Genomic DNA, 12814 nt, shown 5'->3' on the forward strand with positions numbered 1-12814 from the left:
TAAGTTGAAGATACAAATTGATAATCAAATAGACCCGGAAAAAAAAAGAAATCTTCCAAAACAATTATATCAATCACCTGAAAGATGCAGAAAATGCTCAATATTTAAGAAGACATAACTTTCAGTTGTCTAAGGAAAATGAAAAATACGAATGCCTTACATTCGATTTAGAGAAAACGTTATCTTTACCAAGAATACCGACAAACATTGTATTTTATAAAAAGCAGCTCTGGGTATACAACTGTGGTATTCATAACGGAAAGCACGATCAGGGATTCTGTTACGTTTGGGCTGAAGGCGTTGCGAGAAGAGGGGCTCAAGGGTTAGGTTCTTGCCTTCTTAAACATATAAATGCTCGTATAGAAAAAGGCGTCCAACATCTCATTCTCTGGAGTGATTCATGCGGCGGTCAAAACCGGAATATTCAGTTAACTCTTATGTTAAAAGCTATGTTACATGAATTATCTACTTTGACTGATATTACTTTAAAATTTTTATGTTCAGACCACATTTTTTTACCCAATGACTCAGATTTTGCTCAAATTGAGTCGGCATTAAAAAACCAGCAAAGATTGTATTTGCCCTCCGAATATGTAAAGGTAATGAAACAATGTCGAAAAAAAAAAACCTTTTGTGGTAACGGAAATGAACAACTCTGAATTTTTGAGTGTCAATATGATTGAAAAAAAAAAATCATCAACAGAAAAACAAGCATCGACGGACAAAAAATAAACTGGCAAAAATAAGATCGATTGTGTTAAAAAAAGATGAACCATTCTTGCTGACTGTTCAGCACGATTCGTTTGACGCACCTTGTACATAAGATTGATATTAAAAAGAAGGAAGGAAGGAACAGCACAATAAGTAAAATAGAAGACCTTTTTTTAATGAGTACGCTATGTCCCAATGGTAAGATGATTGCTGCAAAAAACTTGCAAATCTGAACGAAATTATGCACCTTATCCCATCAGACTGCCAAGATTTCTACAAAAAAATACAAGGAGATGACAACATTGAGGAAGATATCGATGGGTATAACATACCTAGTCTTGATTTTGAACTTGAAGTTGTTTAATAGATTTTTTTTGTCAATAAATGATTTTTCTTTTGTATAGATCTTCCGAATTTTATTTTTTCTTAATAATACATAATAATGCAGAAAGTAACCAACCCCAAAAAAATGGCTGTATTTTTCAAAATATTGAAGAAAATACTTTTCTTTTACTTTCATTTTGTTAAAAATGAGATATTTTGCCAGATGAAAATAAAAAATTAAATTTTTTAATCATGCTGTAATATATACTATTAATTTACTGTTAAAAAAAACGAATAATATCGATTTACTCAAAACTCTACGTTTGAGGGTTGGTCGCTTTAGAGGTACTAGGTACTAGCCACTCCTACATTGCAAAAATGTACTTCGCAATCGCTGAGACAATTCGTTGCAAATTCTAAGGCAATTTTCGATGCCTTAGATACGGTAAAGTTAAGTAAAGCAGAATTATTTGAATCCTTACTTGTTCATTTATTGGAACAAAAACTTGATTATAGCACTCGCCGCTCATTTGAAGAGCAAGTTTCAGTGAATCAGCTTCCTTCTATTGATGACTTTTTCGATTTTTTGAGTAACCGTTGTGTTGTTCTGGAAAATATCAACTCTGAGAATACCATTGCGGCCCAACAACCCACGTCTAAAGTGACTAGATTTCAAGGTAATGACCATTCTCACCCAAGTAAGTTCAAGGTAGCTTTTCACTCACAATCAAACCCTCTAGTCAAATGGATTCAAAATCAAAACCATATACCTCACAGCCCAAAGGATGTGGTTACTGCTTGCAGCAAAATCACCGCATCTACTCATGCACTAAGTTTTGTTCATTGCCTGTATCTGATAGAATTGAATATTCAAAGGCCAATAAGCTCTGTTTTAACTGTTTAGGTAGTAAGCACTTTTTACAAAACTGTGGTTCAAAGTCTTCCTGTTCCCTATGCCACTCGAGGCACCATTCTCTTTTACACAACACTCGCAGCTCAGCAGCTAACACTCATACTCCAATTGAGCCCTCTAATCACTCACTCAACCACGGAGAGTCTTCCACTCATTCTATATCTCATACTCTTCTGACGACTCAGCCAGAAATTAGCCAGTCCAGCGTCGTACATGAAAATAACTTCACGCTCAACTGTACTATCGACCATCACTACACATGACACTCACGTCTTGTTGGCTACAGCCAAAGTTCACATTTATCCAGTAAATGGACGACCTATTCTAGCCAGAGCCATTCTGGATTCTGGAAGTCAAAGTTCATTTATCACTGAGTCACTAGCTAAATCAATAGGATGCAAACGGCATCCTTCCAGTCTGCATATCTCGGGAATCCTTAATGATAGTAATGTCATTAAGGGAAGAGTTACAATAGATATCTTTCCTCGCAATTCTTCTGCTAAGTTTACTCTTTCTTGTGCAGTAATACCTTCTATTACAAATTGCTTGCCTCAGATAGCCATTGACATAAGAAAGTTTAAAATTCCCTCTCATATATTAAATAGGCTGGCCGACGAAGATTTCGGTCAACCAGCTGGCATTGATTTGCTCATAGGAGCGGATGCCTACTATGAGCTGTTGCTACCAGGACTTGAAAAGTTGGGGAAAGGATTACCCTCTCTTATACAGACACAGCTAGGATGGGTTGTGTCTGGCTTTGTACCACTCAGCTATCTTAAACCCCACTTTCAACCTCACCCAAAATCGTACACATTTCACTCAACCCTCGGTTTTCAAGAAACCGAGGAATCACTTAATGAAACCCTAGATCGCTTTTTCCAACAGGAACAAGAGCTTGATATTTCTAAAAGTTCGGAACAGGATGAGCTTGCCGATGCGGTCTTTGTTTCGACGACTAAAATTCTGAAAGACGGCAGTTACCAGGTCGACCTCCCTCTTATTCACCCTTTAGCTCACAAAGAATTGGGCGATTCATTTATGTGTGCTAAAAACAGATTCATTTCCCTTGAGAAGAAATTTGTCAAGCATCCTTTTCTAAAGGAAGAATATAGAAAAATTCTGATGGAGTATATTGAGCTAGGACACGGAAGGGAAGTCCCTCTGGCCCTTTGTAACTCCAAATTTGAGAATAAATACTTTGTCCCACATTTAGCAGTTGTACGAGACCAAAGCTCTACTACGAAAATGAGAGTCGTTTTCGACTTTTCGGCTAAGACCACTTCAGCTCTCTCACTAAACGATATCACTCTCCGTGGTCCTAAGGTTCAGCCCGAACTGTTCGAAATTCTCACCAGATTCCGAACTCATAAATTTGCATTTACTGCTGACATAACGAAAATGTATCGGCAGATGAAACTAAACCCCTCCTTTCACTTTCTTCAGAACGCTTTGTGGCGAGAAACTCCACAAGACCAATTCTCTTGCATTGAACTAACTACAGTTTCATTTGGTCAAAAGAGTGCTCCATATCTGGCCTGTCGAGTTCTAAAGGACATTGCTTAAAATATCTCTTGTTCAAGGGCAGTGAAAGACACCCTATTATATCAGACTTATGTGGATGACATCTTATCAGGCTGTAGTACTGAAGAAGAAATCATTTCACTGCATCGTTCGTTAAGCTCTTCGTTAAGCTACTCTTTCTTCCGCTAGCTTCAGTATACACAAGATCAGATCTAATTCATCTCTTGCTGCGTCTTCTGTAGAGTTTAGCAGCGGGTCAAAGGACATTCTTTCTGAAAAAGGGCCATGCAAGGTGCTAGGCATTAAGTGGGATCCTGCAACTGATGTATTCCAAGTTGCCATTCCAGAGTCGCTTACTGTTAATTCACCTACCAAACGAAAGATTCTCTGTTATAGCGCAGTGCTATGACCCTCTAGGATTTGTCAATCCTGTAATTGTTCACGGAAAAATTCTAATGCAACAAATATGTGCCAAAAATCTCTCTTGGGACCACACTATAACCGATCCCGATCTTTTAGACAGTTGGTTTAAGTTCTTGTCAAGTTTAACCAACCTGTCCTCCTTCTCGATTCCTCGGTGCATAACCGATGAAAAGGACGTAGTCCAAGTCGAATTACATGGGTTTTGTGATGCCAGTACTCAGGCATATGGATGTTGCATGTATTTAAGAGCAGAATACTCTGATTCATCTGTGTCATCTACACTTATTACTGCAAAATCGCGTGTAGCTCCAGTGAGAAAACCTCTCACTATACCTAAACTTGAGTTGTGTGCAATGGTTCTCTTAACCAGTCTTTACACCAAGCTTTATGCCATAATATCTCGATCTCTTACCATTTCTGACAGTATCTTGTGGTCAGATTCTATGGTAGCACTCTCTTGGGCGCACTCACCTTCCAAAAAATGGTCTACCTTTGTGGCAAACAGGGTGGAAATAATCCAAAACACTAGCCCTTCCCCAAAGTAGAAGCACATAAAGTCTGAACTCAATCCCGCAGACCTCTTATCTCGGGGCAAGCTTTCAGATCGGGCCAGATCCTTTTGGGCATCTGGACCATCATTTCTACTAGATCGATCTAGCTATTTGTTTAAAAATAGCTCGTTTGAGTCTATGGTCAATGTTCCTGAAGAAAAGAAAGGAGTTAATGTATATACCAAAACTCAGAAAAATTGTTGGATCGAATATATAAACCGATTCTCATCATTCACTAAACTTATAAAATCCATGCGTCGGTTTGTGTACAATGCCCGAAATAAAGACCGCTTATCTGGTCATTTGTCTCCTAAGGAATTGCAAGATTCCAGACTATTCCTAATACGTCAAGTTCAAGCCATTTTCTTTAAGTCCGAAATACTATCTCTGACACAAGGTCGATTGTTACTTAACAAGCAAATCCCTTCATTGACAGGTCTACATTACTTAGAGTAGGTGGTCAACTCAAGTATTCGGATGTACCCTTTGATCAACGACACCCCTTACTGCTCCCTGCGCGTAATCACTTCACTACACTGTTGCTCACCTCAGAGCATCAGCGTCTGTAACATGCAGGATCTCAAACCACCTTAAACAATGTCCGCTTAAGACATTGGCCCCTTGACGGACTTAGGTGTGTAAAACGTATAATACACTCATGCAACACTTGCTTTAGGTTTAATGCCATCGCTTCAACCCAAATTATGGGAGATCTCCCTCGTGAACGAGTCACATCGAAACGACCTTTCGAAAACACAGGAATAGATTTTGGAGGTCCCTTTTGCATAAAGTCCTCTTCCTTGAGAAGAGCCCCTACATCTAAAGGTTACATAGCATTGTTTGTATGCTTAGCTACCAAAGCAGTCCATTTAGAAGCAGTGTCTGACCTCACGACTGACGCCTTCCTGGCTTGTCTTAAAAGATTCATAGCTAGACGTGGTATCCCATCCATTATCTACAGTGACAATGGAACTAATTTTGTGGGTGCCAATAACCATCTCACTCTTAGAAAACATTTCTCAACACAGCTTATGTGTTTCACGAGTTCCTTGCTTCTCAAAATATCACTTGGAAATTTATTCCTCCCAGATCCCCACACTGGGGTGGATTATGGGAAACCTCAATTAAAAGTGCTAAGTCACTTTTGATTAAAATCAATGGTAACTCTGTATATACCTTTGAACAATTCTGCACTATTCTTGCTCAAGTAGAGGCCATTCTTAACTCTCGCCCTCTATTCCCATTGTCTACTGATCCATTAGACCTACAGCCTCTTACTCCAGGACACTTCTTAATAGGTGCTCCCCTGTTATCTTATCCAGAGGTAGATATTTCATGCACTCCGGATAATCGACTGAAGCGCTGGCAGCAGTGTACTCGAGTTCAGCAACTCTTTTGGAAGCGTTGGACCTCGGATTACCTAAATCGGCTCCAAAACCGACCCAAATGGATTCACGTAAGTCCTAATATTAAAGTCGGCGATTTAGTTTTGGTTAAAAACTTTGACTACCCTCCCTTACAGTGGCCACTAGCTCAGGTGACCGAAGTTTATGAAGGAAAAGACCACAACGTTCGAGCAGTTCAAGTTCGCACGAAAAGTGGAACGTTCATTCGCCCTATCACTAGACTGATCCCCTTACCGCAAGATGAGACTTCAACGCATGTTTGGCCCTTCTTCCGCCTTATAGTAAAAGTAAAGCTACAAGATAGTAGACATTCTCCGGGGGGCAGTATGATTGTAAACTGATTTTGTTTACAACCCTGTAATTTTCAAAATAGTATATTTCCCTTTGTTCATAACTGTACTCCACCCTGTATGCCAAGACGCCCTGTTAATTCCATCAATAAACTCTAACGGTACTTACTAAACCCCGTTAAAAATGACCTGTTCCCGACATCGGCGACCGACGGTCCCAAGAATCCAAGAAAAACCCTTGTCTGTCTGTTAGAAACTCTCGCGGAAGAAACTTGGTGCTTGAATAACAAAAATTGTAATTTGATTACCAGAGCGTGTCTCTCTCTTAAGTGTTTACCAATAAGAAAATTTGTCTCCGCGATTGTGAAACTAATAAATTTGTGTAACCACGTATATTGTCACATATAGTACTCACTAGGTTGTGTTACCTATAATATGTTAAGAAATAAAAGTTAGTTGTAAGTTACTAGTATTATTATTATATTATTATATTTTTATTATAAGTAGATGTGACAGGTTCGTTCTGGAGCGGAAGTGACGTCACACGTCGATCGTCAAGCGTACGTATCCTCATGGGTCAAGGCCACGCCCCCCTCGTGACGTAGGAACGTGCCTAGGGTCTCGAGGCCACGCCCCTCGACCAATGGTGACGTAGGTACGCCCCTTGTCTATAGGCCACGCCTCTCGGCCAATGGTGACGTAGGTACGCCCCCACGTAAACGCCTGACCAATGGTGACATAGGAACGCCCCCACTCGTGACCTTAGAAGATATCCTCGACCAATGGTGGCATAGGAACGCCCCCCTCGTGACGTAAGAACATATCGTCGACCAATGATGGCACAGAAACGTCCCACTAGTGACGTTAGAAGATATCCTCGACCAATGGTGGCATAGGAACGTCCCCTTGTGACGTAAGAACATATCGTCGACCTATGGTGACACAGAAACGCCCCACTCGTGACGTTAGAAGATATCCTCGACCAATGGTGGCATAGGAACGTCCTCTCGTGACGTAAGAACATATCGTCGACCAATGGTGACACAGAAACGCCCCACTCGTGACGTTAGAGCATATCCTCGACCAATGGTTGCATAGGAACGTCCCCTCGTGACCATAGAACATATTCTCGACCAATGGCGGCACAAAAATGCCCCCACTCGTGACGTAACAACATATCCTCGACCAATGGTGGCATAGGAACGTCCCCTCGTGACGTAAGAACATATCGTAGACCAATGGTGACACAGAAACGCCCCCAAGTAAACGCCTGACTAATGGTGGCATAGAAACGTCCCCTCGTGACGTTAGACCATATCCTCGACCAATGGTGATACAGAAACGCAACACTTGTAACGTTAAAACGTATCCTCGACCAATGGTGACACAAAAAAACCCTACTCGTGATGTCAGAACGTTTCTATGTCCAATAGCGGCATCATGACATCGAATTAAGTTCATCCTCGTATCTCACCGATCAATGGTGACTTAGGAACGCCCCCAATGGGAAAGTGTGCATCGACGTCCAATGAGAACGACGTACATCAATGGCGGAGGCTATTTCCCCACTAGGAGTGGAGCTGTGCCCCCCTCCCCCCCATTCCCCCAATAATAACGAAGATACGCCTCGACAAACACCAATAGCGACAGCCGAAAAGAAGACGAATTGACAGTCGAAAAAAAGAAGACGAATTAACGTTGACAGACAAAGAGAAGAAGTGTGTAATTTTTAATTAACCTCGTATATATTTTATAGACGATGATTAACGTAAGAACTTAAATTTTCTCAATTTATATTTTACGAGTAATTTTTAATCAAACTCGTATATATTTTATCCACAACGAATAGTGTAATAGCAAAAATTCGTTTATTTTTCAATTTATATTTTACTATTAATTTGCGAGTAACTTCGTATATAATTAAACTTATAAATCTTTATAAATATTCTAACTAGCGGATGTGCATTTCCTTTTAACATTTCTCACACGGTCGCCGAAAACACGTGCAACAATTTTTTCAAGAATCAGCTTGTTAGTTATAGAATCACCAGACGTAATATGATGCGAAATACTGCTAACGAAAACTTTAGCGAATATTATTACATTCCTTTTTAACATTGTCTCACGATTCAGCGTTTTCACAGTCGACAATATCCGGTGAACGTGTGTACAGATCGTGCCGGTCTCAGCTTGGGTAGAGGAGGGACCCTGAATTAAGTAGGGGTCCTTCAGCACTTTGCGCAAGACAGACTGGGCGGGGAAGTCCTCAACCCCGACACGGCGCGTCCGAATGGCTGATAGGGGAGTTCCTGTAGATATACAGGACAGGTACGAATAAGGCTTAGCCAAATAAGTACCCGCGGATCAACTGAGGACATGACATTAGGCAGCAGTAATGTCATTACTGGATTAAGGCTGTGGGAAAATTAAAAAAAAAAAAAATCCTGTAGGCTTAATTCTAGATACTCACAGGCGACACTCACATTACGAGTCAATCGGTTGTGACACTGCGATGGGGAAGGCAACGGGAAACCACCCCATAAATAGTCCCTAGTTCATTCATCATGGTTAATGTAAACCAATTTGGAGAAGATACTGATCATGGACTTCGGATACCAAGATCCGGCAGGGGAGGAAGAACACAAAAATGTAAGGCTTCCCAGGTCGTCAACCCACGAAATCCTTACCAATATTTAAACACTAATAAAGATAAAGTGTGCACGTGGAACGTTCAAAAAATCTGTACTTGGAATGTTCGAAGTATGTTTGAAGGGGGAAAGATACACAACACCATTCAAGAAATGAAAAGACTAAATATCGACGTGATGGGAATCAGCGAGATGAGATGGGCTCGGGACAGTGCTGTGTGGATGAGCATATGGTATACTATGCGGGAAACGACAAACCACATCACTGGAATGGCGTAGCATTGATTCTGAGCAAAAAGGTCGCTGGGGCTGTGATCAGCGTGATACCTCTCTCTGACAGGGTCATTCTGATGAAGCTGCAAGGCAGACCCGTTAATACGAACATCATTCAAATTTACGCTCCAACATCAGAAAAACCAGAAGAGGATATCGAGGAGTTCTACGCAATTGTACAAAAAGCACTAAAATACACCAAGAAGAACGAGCTAACCATCATCATGGGTGATTTCAATGCCAAAGTTGGCAAAAGCAGTGTAGAAGACATCGTCGGACAACACGGCTTAGGCGAGAAAAACGAAAGAGGAGACCGACTCATACAATTTTGCCGGGAAGAAGATTTTACCATTGCTAACACGTGGTTTAAACTTCCCCCGAGACGACTTTATACGTGGAAGTCACCTGCAGATACAGCCAGCAATATCATCAGAAACCAGATAGACTTTATTCTCATTAACAAAAGATTCAAGAACAGCTTGACTTCGGCGAAGACCTACCCAGGTGCAGACGTCTCATCGGACCACAACCCATTAGTGGGCCAGATAGAACTCAAACTAAAGAAACTCATCAAAAATAAACCTAAACAGAACCTGGATTATGACACTCTAAAAGACCCCGTAGTTCGTCAAAACGTGAGAGATACAATGAGACAAAAACTAGAAACGGCTCAACAACAAGAACAGAGTGTAGAACAAAAATGGAGTTATATCAAAGACGTCATGCTGAATGCGGGAAAGGAACATCTGAGAAAGAAAAAAAGAGTAAAAAATAAAGAATGGATGACTGATGACATTCTACAGATGATGGAACAAAGAAGATTAATGAAAAACAGGGACGCGAAGAAATACCAAGAAACCAACCAGACAATTAAAAAAGAAATACGAAGAGCCAAGGAGACATGGATGCAAGAAAAATGTAAAATAATCGAGGAGCTCCAAGAGAAACACGATCATATAAATATCCACCGAAGGATTCGTGAAGCCACTGGTCAATACAAGAGGAGAAACACACACCTCCTCATAAATAAAGACGGTAATCTGGCGACGACAGTGAATGAGAAGTTGGTTACCTGGAAAATATATATCGAAGAACTTTTCTGGGACGACCGCGGCAACCTTCCGGAAATAAATTGCATGACAGGGCCGTCAATTCTAGAAAGCGAGGTAAAGGCTGCTTTACAACAGTCTAAGAATGGTAAGGCTACAGGTCCGGACGAAATACCCGTTGAACTTATTAAGGTGATGAGTGAAGTGAGCACGAAGGAGTTAACTGAACTGTTCAACGCTATATACGATTCAGGTAATATCCCAGAGGAATGGCTATTGTCAACATTTGTAACGCTACCAAAAAAACGATCTGCGAAAACGTGCGAAGATTTCCGAACTATCAGTCTTATGAGTCATGCACTTAAAATTTTTCTTAAAATCATACATGCCAGAATTTACAAGAAATGCGAAGAAAATGTCGGTGAAATGCAATTCGGATTCCGCAATTCTATGGGTACACGTGAAGCACTTTTCACCTTACAAGTCCTACTTCAGAGATGCCGCGATGTCAGTTGTGATGTCTATATTTGTTTTATTGACTACGCCAAGGCATTTGACCGTTGTCAGCACCAGAAGATGGTCACCGCACTACAAAGAGTTGGATTGGATGAGAAGGACATTCGGATCATCATGAATTTATACTGGAACCAGCGTGCTCAAGTCAAGGTCGAAGACCAGCTGACCGACCAAGTGAAGATCATGCGAGGAGTAAGACAAGGATGTGTGCTATCGCCGACTCTTTTCAATATATACTCTGAGGAGATTTTTAATGAAGCCCTCACAAACCTAGACATGGGAATCCGAGTGAACGGTGAATACATCAATAATATCCGCTACGCCGATGACACTGTGTTACTAGCAACCAGCCTAAACGATCTGCAGGCCTTACTAGACCGAGTGCGAACTGTGAGCGTAACATACGGACTGAACCTTAATATTAAGAAAACTAAATTCATGGTTGTCAGCCGTACAAATTTAGATCCCGGGGCACTAATGGCAGGTAGCGAAGAGATCCAGAGAGTCGACAGATTCACTTACCTCGGAACTACCCTCAACGTACAATGGGACTACGCTCAAGAGATTAGATCCAGAATTGAAATGGCACGGTCTACATTTATTAAGTTGAGATCCTTGCTGTGCTGCAGTGATCTCAGTTTGGGAACCAAGATGCGAATAGTGAGGTGCTACGTTCTTCCAGTGTTACTGTATGGAGTTGAAGCCTGGACACTGACGCAAGCCACTGAAAAACGAATCGAAGCCTTCGAGATGTGGATATACAGAAGGATACTAAAAATATCTTATGTGGACCATGTCACCAACGGTGAGGTCCTACAGCGCATGACAAAAGAAAAAGAAGTGCTTAATTTAATTAAACAACGCAAGCTTGAGTACCTCGGCCACGTGATGCGGAACGAAGAAAAATATCGAATTCTTCAACTTGTTATGCAGGGTAAAGTATTTGGGAGAAGAGGACCGGGACGCCGTCGTATCTCGTGGTTGAAAAATCTCCGACAATGGTTTGGGATGACCTCAGCGGAGCTGTTTCGCAGAGCAGTCAACAAAACCATGATAGCCTTGATGATCGCCAACATCCGGACCGGATAAGGCACTGAAGAAGAAGAAGTGTGTACAGACAAGATTTGGCTTGCAATTCTCGATAATTTCCAGTCGAGTTACGTCATACCAGCCTGACTATTTAATGAACGGATCCATTCTGTTATACTCAGTCTGCAGTTCACCTTTGTAATAACGTGTTCGTTTTGTGTTACAAAAAAATTTGTGCTACAAGTAAAACAATTTAAAAAAGTAAGTACTATTTTATATATTTTAGAGGGCTTGTATTTGATTTTATACACCATCATTCTAAGTTTGTCATTATGTTAATTTATTTCTGCATTATTTAAAACATGCAATATTATTTGTAAATATATTTAAGTTTCTCGTTTTTAAAGTAGAACAGTGCATTTCACAGATAATAAAGTAGATGTTGATTAAAAAATAGAAGCACGCAAAAAAATATTTTTATGGTAAATTAAGAAAATACATATTATTGCAGATGGATCTAGCAAAAATTAATGCATCATCTTTGGTTGCAGAACGCAAACCGATAAAAAAATTGGTAGATTTGCCAATTGGGACACCCTTTCCAATTCACTCAGGAAAAGTGGTAAACACAAAATTTGGGAAAGCAGTTCTACTGGATTTAGGTACTGAAGTCGTGTTCCTGCCTCATCGGGTGACCGAAGTATACCAACCAATCATCGGCGAACTTTGTGGAGGAAAATATTCATAATCTTCGAAGGGAAAGTGGACGTAGGAAAAAACCAGCCTCTGACATCATTTCAAATAGCTGAGCATTAATAAAAATACTGGTGAGTTTTTACATTTATTAATTTTTTATTGTTTATTCAATCATGAGTGGTGACATTGGTAACCTCAGTAGCGATATTGTACAACATTTAGTTAAGGCGCGAAATATTTTGTTTCAACATTATACACTGCGAGAAGCGAATATTTGGTTAAAACACATCAAGAGACATTTGACTTTGTTTACTAAAGCGATTCGGTGTGGGGGCTTGGAATTAGCCAAGTTACGACAAATACAGACAAACGCAGGTCATTTAAAGACAATTAAATTGGAAATTAAAAATTTCGGTTTTCGCGTGGGTGGTGGAATTAATAATAAACATCGTAGAGTTAAATGG

General features: G+C 40.4%; 2 protein-coding genes across 2 annotated transcripts; both read left to right on the forward strand.

Annotated features, from left to right (window-relative positions):
- The first annotated feature begins 2161 nt into the window (after window positions 1-2161).
- On the forward strand, window positions 2162-3511 carry LOC140450875 (uncharacterized). Its single transcript, XM_072544557.1, has one exon. It carries the CDS (start codon window positions 2162-2164, stop codon window positions 3509-3511), a length of 1350 nt encoding a protein of 449 aa, XP_072400658.1.
- Window positions 3512-8984: 5473 nt separating this feature from the next.
- Window positions 8985-12402, forward strand: LOC140450876 (uncharacterized). Its single transcript, XM_072544558.1, has 2 exons — window positions 8985-9236; window positions 12166-12402. Exons 1-2 carry the CDS (start codon window positions 8985-8987, stop codon window positions 12400-12402), a joined length of 489 nt encoding a protein of 162 aa, XP_072400659.1.
- Window positions 12403-12814: the final 412 nt, after the last annotated feature.

This window comes from Diabrotica undecimpunctata, chromosome 9 (genome assembly GCF_040954645.1).
Source record: "Diabrotica undecimpunctata isolate CICGRU chromosome 9, icDiaUnde3, whole genome shotgun sequence".
Lineage (NCBI taxonomy): Eukaryota > Metazoa > Arthropoda > Insecta > Coleoptera > Chrysomelidae > Diabrotica > Diabrotica undecimpunctata.

Coding starts and splice junctions, on each gene's coding strand:
- LOC140450876 (XM_072544558.1), top strand. CDS start 8,985: ATGGGCTCGGGACAGTGCTGTGTGGATGAGCATATGGTATACTATGCG. Junction 9,237..12,165: donor TCGAGGAGTTCTACGCAATT/GTACAAAAAGCA, acceptor ATATTATTGCAG/ATGGATCTAGCAAAAATTAA.
- LOC140450875 (XM_072544557.1), top strand. CDS start 2,162: ATGAAAATAACTTCACGCTCAACTGTACTATCGACCATCACTACACAT.